The sequence below is a fragment of the Electrona antarctica genome, assembly GCF_951216825.1.
Source record: "Electrona antarctica genome assembly, chromosome: 20".
In the NCBI taxonomy this organism is placed as follows: Eukaryota; Metazoa; Chordata; class Actinopteri; order Myctophiformes; family Myctophidae; genus Electrona; species Electrona antarctica.
Window position 1 is genome coordinate 5,765,303 of NC_136801.1, and position 12,500 is coordinate 5,777,802.

At 44.2% G+C, this 12,500-nt stretch overlaps 1 protein-coding gene across 2 annotated transcripts in view; it reads left to right on the forward strand.

Annotated features, from left to right (window-relative positions):
* Nucleotides 1-12,500, forward strand: part of prex2 (phosphatidylinositol-3,4,5-trisphosphate-dependent Rac exchange factor 2) — a 218,828-nt gene that overhangs the window by 149,258 nt on the left and 57,070 nt on the right. For both annotated transcript variants that reach the window (XM_079488991.1, XM_079488992.1), the window contains 4 exons: nucleotides 2,588-2,716; nucleotides 5,067-5,108; nucleotides 7,593-7,690; nucleotides 8,351-8,497. In XM_079488991.1, the coding sequence (XP_079345117.1) occupies nucleotides 2,588-2,716; nucleotides 5,067-5,108; nucleotides 7,593-7,690; nucleotides 8,351-8,497 (416 nt within the window). The remainder of the gene's footprint in view (nucleotides 1-2,587; nucleotides 2,717-5,066; nucleotides 5,109-7,592; nucleotides 7,691-8,350; nucleotides 8,498-12,500) is intronic.

Sequence of the window (12,500 nt, forward strand, 5' to 3'; positions counted from 1 at the left end):
ACAAGTGTCAAAGTGAACTCAATAGTATGATGACATCATGTGACATCTATGTTGAACACAAACAAGAGTTCAAACTTGAAAAATACCTTCTATGTGAAAACCATAAGTATAGACAACGGGTGTAGGATCCAAAAAATAACTAAGAAAGGAGAGAGGAAGATCCGCACAACGTTTTAAAAGCACCCACAATAATTTATTGACAACATGGTGGGGGAAAAAAATCCAACGTTTCGGCCCCCGCTCTGTTCAAACGGTGTGCGGATCTCCTCTCCTCTCCTTTCAAAGTCCCATTCCTCCCATCCTCCTCCGTCCTTCATCTCCCCTTTTCTTTTCTTTTCTTTCCATCATCCCCGGTTACCCCGAAGCTATCAAACTGTGCCCTTGTTCTCTTCTCTCTACGGCGCACGACGTCGGAATGGGCACTGTGCCCACATTAGTGTCCTGTACTCACCTCCGCTCTGTGGTTTATTGTAGCGTTGCTTATCGGCCAGCAGGGAAGGTGACACCGCAGGAATGCTAATGCTTGTGCTTGCATGATGAGTTTCTTACTGTACCGTCTGTAATGCCACCTGCTGATGGAAAAACATCAACATTAGCTTGTTTTATCTTGCTTTGCTTTATCTCTGACTGGAAACTGTAGCAGGAACTGGGAAAGCAGCTACAGTAAATGGATCTCCATTGGGTCCTTCCTGGCATATAAATAGAATAGCTGTGTCTTTAGAATTCTGTTTTCGATGAGTTGACACATTATGGAGATTAGATATAGCCCAAATGCAGTGCTCTCAAAGGCATGGGTTGTTTTTGTGTCTGAGTTATAAGCACAAGGACGCCAGACTTGGCAAAGAACGGCATATATAAGGCATTGGCTCAGGTCTAATAGAACCAAAAGAAAATAGCTTTGGTGTCCTTGAATGTGAATTTCTGAAAAAGGCAAATGAGGTTTCTCTGACTGTGAGTCTGAGCACAAGAGCAGATTAATGAGTCATGTGGTATGTTTTGAAAAGTGGATCGTCCAAACACACCCAGTTCGACACTCACATCGGTCTCTTGGGAGTGTGAATATACTATTTGATCTGAAAGTGGGTTTTTTATTTATATGGGTCTTCGGATATCTCTGTGAATGAGGGTGTTTGTGTGCGTAACCAAATGCCCTCATTTCTGTGCCAGTTATGTGTGTGTGGCTGAAATAGTATTATCTAGTAGAGCATTCCTGTATCTGATCATGTGTGTTTGTGTACATACACTACAGACAGATGTAAATATTATATACAGGCAAGCACACGCACGTGCGCACGCGCGCACACGCACACACACACACACACACACACACACACACACACACACACACACACACACACACACACACACACACACACGTCAAATCCCCTTGAAGCCTCTGTGTAATGGCCACCCTGTTATCACAGATCTGAGCTCCATGTACGTACGGTTTCCAAAGTAAACTCAAACAAAGTAAACAATTACACGCCCGTCTGTCCCGTTCCTATATCAGACCTTATCGGACTGACGTGCTCCTGTGTGCTGGCGCTCTGCTGCCACTGCCAAGATGAGGTGAGATAGCAGACATAAGGTCTGAAAACGGAGTTTTTCTGCATAGGTCACGTCCCACTAATGAAACACACCTGAATAATGAAGCACTCGTTACCACCAGAGTCTCGTTTGGTGACTACATTAACCCATTTTGGGGCGGGAACCCCTTTTGGTGTTTTAAAGCATTACGTTGTACTTTTTAGCTATTGAAAAATAGCAGATCTACAAGCTCATAGCGCGGCACCGAGTGCCGCGCTATGAACTTGAAGGTCTGCTATTTTTGAAAAATAGTGAAAATGTGCCTCAAATCTTTGAATATATATTATTACAGAGTGAACATTTTAACTCAAATCTTTGCGTCTGGGGAGGTCCCTGGAACAGATGGGGGGGGGGGGGGGAGAGAGAGAGAGAGAGAGAGAGGAGAGTGAGAGAGAGTTTTTTTTATTATTCAAGTATTTGTATTGAAGTTTGCACATTCAAGGACAGACACATGACAACAAATACAGAACAGATAGTATAACATTCTGAAATGCAATGTAAAAACCACAAATTGTATATTAATGAAATCAACTATAACTGAAATAAAATGGAGAGTGAGAGAGACGGAAGCTCTCTCAGATGAACATAATGGAAAAAGAGGAAAATGTGAGAGAAGCAGAAGTACATTGGAGGAAAAGAGATGAAAATATAATGAGTTGTGTCCCACCAGAAGAACATCTCTCCTCTTCCCCTGTGTGTGTGTGTGTGTGTGTGTGTGTGTGTGTGTGTGTGTGTGTGTGTGTGTGTGTGTGTGTGTGTGTGTGTGTGTGTGTGTGTGTGTGTGTGTGTGTGTGTGTGTGTGTGTGTGTGTGTGTGTGTGTGTGTGTGTGTGTGTGTGTGTGTGTCTCTCTCTCTCTCTCCATCTTTTAGGACTCATGAATAATGCAAGAGGGCAGTTTGTCACATAATCTGCTTTCATTTTATGCAAAAAACTCTTGCCTCATAACTCTTATTTGTGTGTGTGCGTGCGCGTGTGTGTGTGCGTGCGCTCGCCTTTCAGAGTTTCAGCAAGAGATGGAGCCCAGGGTGAACTGCACTAAGAAGCTCCGTCTTCACGTCAAACAGGATCCCTGGAATCTGCCTGGCAGCGTTCAAGGCCTCACACAAACCATCGCCAAGTTTGTTGAAGGTTAGTGTGCGTCGTGGAAGGGAAGAAGTACTCCGATTTATAGCAATACCACAGTGTAAAGAGTCTTTGTTACAAAGAAAAGTCCTGCTTTCAAAATGACTTTGACTTCAGTCAAAGGTACAAAAGTATTAGCATCAAAATATATTTAGAGTAGCAAAAGTACTCGTTATATGCATACAGATATTGGAGCGTAATTATTCATCATGAACCACTATGAGCCCTATTTTATATTTCCACTATTCAAAGATATTAGATCTACAAGCTCACAACGTGTCGCATTGCAATGCGTTGTGAGCCTTGTAGATCTGCTATTTGTGTTGCCATCCATGTGATACGCACTAACAAGCGCACATACGTTGGTCTTCAGCCCTCAGAGTATATATGAATAGAGACGGCACCCGGAGAAAACCCTGAGGCGAAATGGACATAGTGGCCGAATTTGGTATTTCAGCGCTGGCCCAAACACATGAGCGCGCTGGTCCGTTGACTATCATTGCGCACGTTCATGATGACACGTGAACGCTGTTTCATACGTGAACGCACGTGAACGCGTGCAATGATAGTCAACGGCAGCGCGTTCATGTGTTTGAGCCCAATCCATCCCAGAATGCACTCTGTTCCTACCCGGAAGGAGGAGTGAAATTGCCTCATGCGCTTTTGAGCAACTTCATGCAAGTGGATGGGAGGAGAAATCCGGTGCCGTCTCTATTCATATATACTCTAAGCTTCAGCCGCATGCTCATGCTCAGACATAGTTACAGTAGATGCACTACTTGCAATACTGTACATGGAAAACTGTTCTAGACAGTACATAGGTCATATTTATTACATTGACAAATCCCCCCAGTGTCCTGCATCTCATGTACTTGCAAACATATAACTGTTCCTCTCCCAGACTTCTAAATACACTGATCTCCCCGAACTCTTAACATCAAAATGCCTATACATAAACTGGAAAGTCATAACATGTTGGGCCTACGGCCCAGTGACTTATGGAGCTGAGGACCTGTGCGCTCCTCTGAGCATTCCTTGATTCACCACTATTTATGTAGGCAAGGAAGGACCTTAGCCTTCCCCTGTCCCCAAAGGGAGTAGCATGGTTTTTGTGTTTGTTGGCGCACGGATTAAGCGCACGCACGCACGCACGCACGCACGCACACACACACGCGCACACACGCACACACACACACACACACACGCACGCACGCACGCACGCACGCACGCACGCACGCACACACACACAGAGGCACACATACATACAAATAACCTAAATCCTTGGCTAGTCACATTATACTCCTGGGAAAGATGAGTAGCTGGCCGTTGTAGAGCAGAACTAATATTACCATGCTGCCTGGCTTGTGTGCACGGTACTCGCTCCATTGTACCTTCCTCGTCATAATGGCTTTTTAGTCCTTCAAGCAAAACGGCCTGCCAAGGTTTTTACTGTTCTGTACATTAAATACCAGTGGTTTAGATATGTAATATAAACAATACATAGATTTATGTTATTATCTTCCTCTGTGCCTGGCCTTTTATACGATGTTTGGACCTCCCTCACATGTGAAGATAAACGAGCCGGGAGAGTTGGGAGGACGGGGCTGACGCAGAGTGGTCATGTCTCCCACACTGCTTATCCCATTTTGACCTGAGATCAGATTCTAAAAATGTCTTCTACATCCTGACAGTTTTCTGAAAATGCTATGTTTCTATGTCAGTCGTTCTTCGATTTTTCAAAAATAGCAGACCTACAAGCTCGAGTGGCGCGCTATGAGCTTGTAGATCTGCATAGCATAATGCTAACACCAAAAGGGGTTCCCGCCAAAAATGGGTTATATGGCTTCTGCAGGCTTGGCTGGCCTGTTGGGTCACAGCAGTGGAGGAAAGGTTTATATATGGACGTCTTGGGTATTATCCCATTCTGGGCGGGAACCCCCTTTTGGTGTTTTAAACATTATGTTATAATTTAGCTATTGGAAAAATAGCAGATCTACAAGCTCGTAGCGCGCCACCGAGTGGCGCGCCACGAGCTTGTAGGTCTGCTATTTTTGAGAAATCGTTAAAATGTAGCGCGAATCATTGACTATATATTTCAGAGCGAACATTTTTAACTCAAATATTTGCTTCTGGGGGGGTCCCTGGAATTACATATTTTGAGATGGGGGGGGTCCGTGGCCCAATAGAGATAATTCTGGGGGTCCTTTACATGAAAAAGGTGGAGCACCACTGACATAGAAACATTTTTCGCAAAAATGTTAGGATTTAGAAGCCTTTTTTTTATCGACCTCAGTCCAAAATGGGTTATTTGATCATTAGTGTTTGATTGATGGTCTTGTTTGTTTCCTTTTTCTAGAGGTGAAGACGCGAGTGCTGTTGGTCTTACTCCAGTACACAGGTTTGTTCCTATTACTCCTGATCTCATGTGACTACCCGTATACTATTACACACTAAATAATAATAAAGATAACATGAACAAATAAAGCAACACAAGTATGAGGAAAAATGCAAAGAATAAGCCAAATGTTTGAGAGGGATAGCGAGAGAAATAAAAAGCGGCGGTTACCAAATTAATAGCCTCGGAAACACAGACGTTTTTATTTCCAGGGAGAGAAAGAAAATAAAGTCTGGGACCGAGTCCACTTCAATTCGGCATAGAGTAGCGCAAACGTCGATCACTCTCTGCTGATTTCTGATCGTCTGCACCTTTGTTAAATTGACGCACACCCGTACACACACACACACTCCTCTCTCTCTCTGTCGCTCTAATTAATTAGTCTCATGCCGCGCAGCTGCGTCTAGATTCTCCCGGCGGATCCGGCCGGGAGCTGCCAATGCCATAGAAAGCATAGGTGGACCCCAGGCTAGGGGGTCCGTGGTGGAGCTGCCTATGCCATAGAAAGCATAGGTGGACCCCAGGCTAGGGGGTCCGTGGTGGAGCTGCCTATGCCATAGAAAGCATAGGTGGACCCCAGGTACCTTTCGCCTGAAAGGTTTTGAAAGGTACCTATAGATGTCAGCGAGGAACAGACCAACACAACTGGACTGTACATGAACCATAGCATCCCTGTTCTGGGCATGTCATAATAGGTGAAGATTTGGCAAAACATTTGCAGAAAATAGCACATCTACTGTACAAGCTTACGACACGTTTCTGGTCAAACACAAATATTTGCTGTAGAAGGGGGGGGAAAGGAGGAGATCAAGTTTGGACCCCTGGGGGACTTCAGTCATCGAAGTATATAGGTTTTAAGTGTTTCATTATATTATTTAGTAATTATAGTATTAACCCATTTTGGGCGGGAACCCCTTTTGGTGTTAGCATTATGTTATGATTTAGCTATTGAAAAATAGCAGATCTACAAGCTCATAGCGCGCCACCGAGTGGCGCGCTACGAGCTTGTAGATCTGCTATTTTTTTAAAACCGAAGAACGACTGACACAGAAACATAGCTTTTTCAGAAAACTGTCTTGATGTAGAAGACATTTTTAGAATCTGATCTCAGGTCAAAATGGGTTAACACTCAGGTATAATGAAATAAAATCGACTTTTTCCAACACTCAGGTTAGGTATAATGTAGTAATAACAGAGACACATAAATATCAACTTCAAAGCAGACATGCCAACTGTTTATGAGGTCAACAGCTCCTCTAAATCATAAACTAACACAGTGTCTGATCCATATTATATTTAGCTCTTGCTCTTGGCAATAATACCGCCACCACAGTCAGACACAAACTCGTCTTGGAATTATGCTGATGAGAACAGGCCTCAGGCGCCTGTTTTTGAACCGCTTAAGAAAAACAGTGTAATAACAACCCCACAGAAAAACTCAATACTCAACAGATGCAATAGCGAATACTGAAGAATCTGCACCCGCTAAATGCAGAACATTATGAATTCCTGAGGGGTTTGTTGTTGAGATCATTCAAACTTCTTTTGGTGCCATGTCACTGCCATTGCCCGGGTGGGGACGGGAGGGGTGTTCATCTTTCACCATATTTTGGCAGCCAATTATTTCCCGCTCAGGCACACCTGTCATGTTGCTCTCATGTACTTTCTGACAGAATATTTAATATCCTGGGGAGTATGATAAAATTGACTGAGGCTTTTAACCCATTCTGGGCGGGAACCCCTTTTGGTGTTTTAACTAAGCATTATGTTATACTTTAGCTATTGAAAAATAGCAGATCTACAAGCTCATAGCGCGCCACCGAGTGGCGCGCTACGAGCTTGTAGGTCTCCTATTTTTTTTAAATGGTGAAAATGCAGCACAAATCTTTGAATATATATTCTTTCAGAGCGAACATTTTTTTTATTTCGACGTCGGGCCTAAATGGTTTAATTACTATCTTTAAAGCACCAGAAATTGCCCCCTTGAATAAACTGACCCAAATAAGTCAGCTTAGTTATCATACCACCAACTAATGCAACCTAATGTCTTTCATTCCTTTTCATTTTCATTTACCTCCCAACCGTTTTCCCCGTCGTTTTACCCGTCTAGTCATCTATTCACTAACTTTGATACATCTTTAAATTACACAGTATATTACCACTGCCATTACATTATCGTACCATTTATCTTTTTATATTAACCCATTTTGTGCGGGAACCCCTTTTGGTGTTAGCTATTGAAAAATAGGTCTGCTATTTTTAAAAAATCGAAGAACGACTGACATAGAAACATAGCTTTTTCAGAAAACTGTCAGGATGTAGAAGACATTTTTAGAATCTGATCTCAGGTCAAAATGGCTTAACCTTCAATGCTATCTCTCTCTCGTCCTGTTTTGTCCCTTACGGCCTTTCTCTCTCTCTCTCCCTCTCATCCCTGCATTTTTCCAACTCTCAAACATTCTCACATTCTATACATTCTGCCCTCAGACTCGGAGATCCAGTTACGGCGTGACATGGTGTTCTGTCAGTCCTTGGTGGCGGCAGTGTGTGCCTTCTCACAGCACCTCCTGGCTGTGCTCAACCAGGTAAAACACTTCTCACAGCACCTCCTGGCTGTGCTCAACCAGGTAAAACACTTCTCACAGCACCTCCTGGCTGTGCTCAACCAGGTAAAACACTTCTCACAGCACCTCCTGGCTGTGCTCAACCAGGTAAAACACTTCTCACATCACCTCCTGGCTGTGCTCAACCAGGTAAAACACTTCTCACAGCACCTCCTGGCTGTGCTCAACCAGGTAAAACACTTCTCACAGCACCTCCTGGCCGTGCTCAACCAGGTAAAACACTTCTCACAGCACCTCCTGGCTGTGCTCAACCAGGTAAAACACTTCTCACAGCACCTCCTGGCTGTGCTCAACCAGGTAAAACACTTCTCACAGCACCTCCTGGCTGTGCTCAACCAGGTAAAACACTTCTCACAGCACCTCCTGGCTGTGCTCAACCAGGTAAAACACTTCTCACAGCACCTCCTGGCTGTTCTCAACCAGGTAAAACACTTCTCACAGCACCTCCTGGCTGTGCTCAACCAGGTAAAACACTTCTCACAGCACCTCCTGGCTGTGCTCAACCAGGTAAAACACTTCTCACAGCACCTCCTGGCTGTGCTCAACCAGGTACACTCAAGACACTGCCCCCACTACCACCCTTAGATCTAGTTTAACATTCTCACCTGTATTCCCTTACAGTTCCACAACGAAGGCAGGGGTCCTGACCAGGATAGCCCAGATCCCCAAGACCCTCCGGAGTCCATGGAGGCCAGCCATCGCTGGCTGGAGCAGATTGCCAGAGCTGGGCTACTCCTCCACTTCCAGTCACTCCTCTCCCCAAACCTGGTAAGTACCATAGTCAAATCTCCTGTGTTCAATTCATGTAATATTGAGAGTTTACACTCTCAGAAGACAACTGGTTTTGTAGTCCAAACGTTCAAATCACAGGCACGCATGCACACGTGGCACGCACGCACGCACGCACGCACGCACGCACGCACGCACGCACGCACGCACGCACGCACGCACGCACGCACGCACGCACGCACGCACACACACACACACACACACACACACACAAAGATGAACACAATGCAAATGCAAATGGGATGGCAGTCTTGAAAATACTGTAATTGTTTCACATTGTGCGGTAGATCTGCATGTTCTGTTCGTCAGTCAGTATAATACCCCATAGGCCGGCTCTGTGAGCCCATTACAAAGCCTTTAATTACTAGACACTAGCTACACTTATGAGTCTGACAGTATAACGCCAAACAAAGGACCAGCATCGCAGTAAACACACAATGCAACAGCCTGCAGTGGTTTGTCTCCACTATGGGTTTCAACACAGTCACTGTGTACAAAGAAGCTAACGCACACCAAAGTCCTTGTAGCGGTGCCGGCACACAGGAGAAAACTGTAGAGGAAATCTTGAAAAAACAAGAGGGTGACCGCACAGCGCACACGCCAATAGCCAGAGTGCCAATATTGTATTAGGAGTCGGACAGCAGGTAAGACAAAAATTAATCCAACGTTTCGGCGGTTAAGCCTTCATCAACACAGTCACTGTCAGGGAGAAACCTTGTACCTCCATATTTCATTTTTTTGAGTGGTGCAACCACTCCCTTACGGAGCTATGTGTGTGGGTGCCTGGCTGGCTGGGTGGCTGGCTGGGTGCCTGGGTGGGTATGAGCACGATAATAGCATGGTTGTTTTTCACCACCTGTGCGCAACCTAACACACACACACGCACATATTAACTGATGATTTTGGGTGTGCCAGTACAGTACAGTGACAGTACAGTACAGTATAGGGTACAGTAGAGGGAGCCCCACACGGTAACTCTGTCATTTCTCAACCGTTTTGGACGTGGGGCGGCTCGCCGGAATCGGCCCGGCCCCCTGGGCGCGTTCCTGGGGTATGTTCCGGGGACCCCCAGAGACCCCCACATGGTAACTCTGTCATTTCTCTACCGTTTCGGACGTGGGGCGGCTCGCCGGAATCGGCCCGCCCCCCTGGGCGCGTTCCTGGGGGTCTGGAACTTCCAGGGACCCCCCGGGGACCCCCACACAGAGTTGCACCACTCACTTCACACGGGTGTGATTTTTTACGTTTATTTTATTCATGAATGAATGCCCTATTTCATACTTTGTTGTTTGACAGTGTTGCACAAAAGTATAGAGGAAAGAGCTCTGCAAGCTCTCAACAGAGAGTTACTGTAACAGAGTTACAGTAACAGAGTTACAGTAACTATAAAGGAGTTATTGAGCTTTTATGAGATCACGCAGCAGTCACACGTTTTTCACTTTCACCATCGAGGCGCTAGTCATTACTGTTCTTTGTCACAGTGACGGTTTTGACGTCTAATACTTTGTCTGAGAGACGTTTAATGGGATTAAATTAAATTAAAAGCCGACTGCAAATGTGGCCATTACAGTCTGACTGACGGATTCATTTTCAGCGCGTGACTCGGATGAATCATACTCGCTCACTCGTCCTCGGAAGAGCATGTCTGTCTGTTGAGAGATAATTACTTTCAGGGAGAAGAAGAAGCCCAAACAAAAGGTTTGACAGGCTGATGGTCTTATGTAGCCTAATGTATCTATTATGACATGGTTATTTTCACTCTGCTATGTTTTTTTTCATCACTCTTGGGTTTGTGAATTCAGTCTGAGAAGTCAGTTTTCACTTCAGTGTGAGGAGGACAGATTGAGGCATTTGGATGTGCAGTTGCTAGTGAGGAGATAATAATGTCTTCCCTTCCACTGGGAAATGGGTACAGGAAGTGATTTAGTGGATTTAATTATTTGTTATGTAGGTTAGAGAACTGTGTCGTATGGGCTTACATCAACACAGCGCACGCACGCACGCACGCACGCACGCACGCACGCACGCACGCACGCACGCACGCGCGCACGCACGCACGCACGCACGCACGCACGCACGCACACACACACACACACACTCACAGGGCCTCACTAGTAATTATTGCTATTCTCTGCTACTGTCTTCATCCTGCTCTCTCTCTCTCACATTCACTCACTCATTCTCTTCTTCCTCTTCGTCATCTTATTCTTCGTCTTATTCTTCCTCTCCTTCTTCTAACTCCCTCTGCAGAGCAAAACAGAGTTGTGCCACCTCCTCCTCCAGGTGATTCCACTGAAAGCTCAGCGTTTTCATGCTGCCATCCTAGGCAGCATTAAATGAGCCATGATCAACACTCTGTGTCTCGACGCCAGGCCCAGGAAATGAATCCCAATTAATTTTTCCAATAGACATTTCAAAAAGTATTTATTTAAAAGACCTTTTAAGCGTCGTACGAAGCCAACTCGAGTCGTGACAAATCATGACAACAAACACAATATTTTGGACCAAACAAATAATTGCAAAGAAGAAAAACTACAAAAAAAGTGTTGTAACCTGCCGCTTTTTTTCTACTTTCTAATTCTTTGTTTGGCCCAAAACATTGTGTTTATTGTCATGATTTGTCACGACAAGAGTTGGCTTTGTCCGCGGCGTAAACATCTTTAGATAAATACTTTCTGAAAAGTCTATAAGGAAAATGAACGGGGATTTATTTTCCGGGTCTCTCGAGGGGACTGCGACGCTCTATGGTGTGCAGATGGCACCAAATGTACCCTTATGAGTCCAATGTTGAAAACCAGTGGTTTACTGTAATAAGTAAAACCTAAAAGAAAAACGATAAATAAAAATAAATGAAAACCTGTCATGAAATCTTTAAACCTAGTGGCAGGGCTACATTAATGCTGGAATTATTTACCATTTTTTACCCTCTAGTCTTAGTAAAATGGACCTGACCTGTACTTGGACCACGTTTTTCCCTATACACCAAATCTCTTTGCCAAAAAATAGCTAACACGAGCTTGTTTAGATCTGCAATTTATTTGTGAATGTTCCGCCCAGAATAGGAATGCTGAGCTTCAAGTGCTTCATTCAACTTTTATCGGTTTCCCCTTCATGGCCCTTCCCGTGGCTCGTAATGGAGAAAAGCACCATGGACAGTGCTGGCCGTTGAGTGTCTGTTCTGTTCCTTAAGCCTGTTTGCTTTTCATTTCATTTTTCCGTTTCGTAAATAGAGGGTGCGTGTACGACATCTGAGTTTTTGAACGGCAATGTAGCTACGTACGGCTCAGAATTTCAGAAGGAAACCTAACCTAGATGCTTCCCTAATTCAATTCCCCCCTTAAACAGAAAGATAAATGAAGGAAGTGAAGGCACAGTTGATGAAAGAGCAAGTAGAGAGAGCTGTTTCTATACATGCCTCCCCCTCCTATGTTTTGACAGAATAATACATAATAATAATAAATAAAGAATATTTAGCATTTCTGCTATTGCTAGTGTATACTCTGATGTGAGTGGTCTGATTTTAATAAATGCATTCTTTGATTGGGAAACATTATTTGGCCTTATTTGGCTTCTGGGGATTTTATATGGATAAATCATTTTATGAAAAACATAAAGATAAAATCACGCTCATGGGCTCCAGCACCTAATCATTTACAACTCGAGCACTGCCTAGTGGCATATAGGTCACTTATTGTACGACTTTATTGTGTGTTATGTAACCATTCATGATTATTTTAGGTGTATTTCTTTTTTTATGCAGTGTTCCCTATGTAATGTTATGTAAATGTATTCCACGGTTTGACTGTCTGTTTTTCCGTTTTGTGTTTCTTGTGAGGACTGCGGATGAAAATTAGCAACTGTGCTATATCCGGTGTATTTACGTCCATGTGACATCCATTAATATGCATTGTCCTGTCCAAATAAAATAAAAATAAATAAAATAAAATGTGCAGCCTACAAACTCCACATACATTTCGTTGTC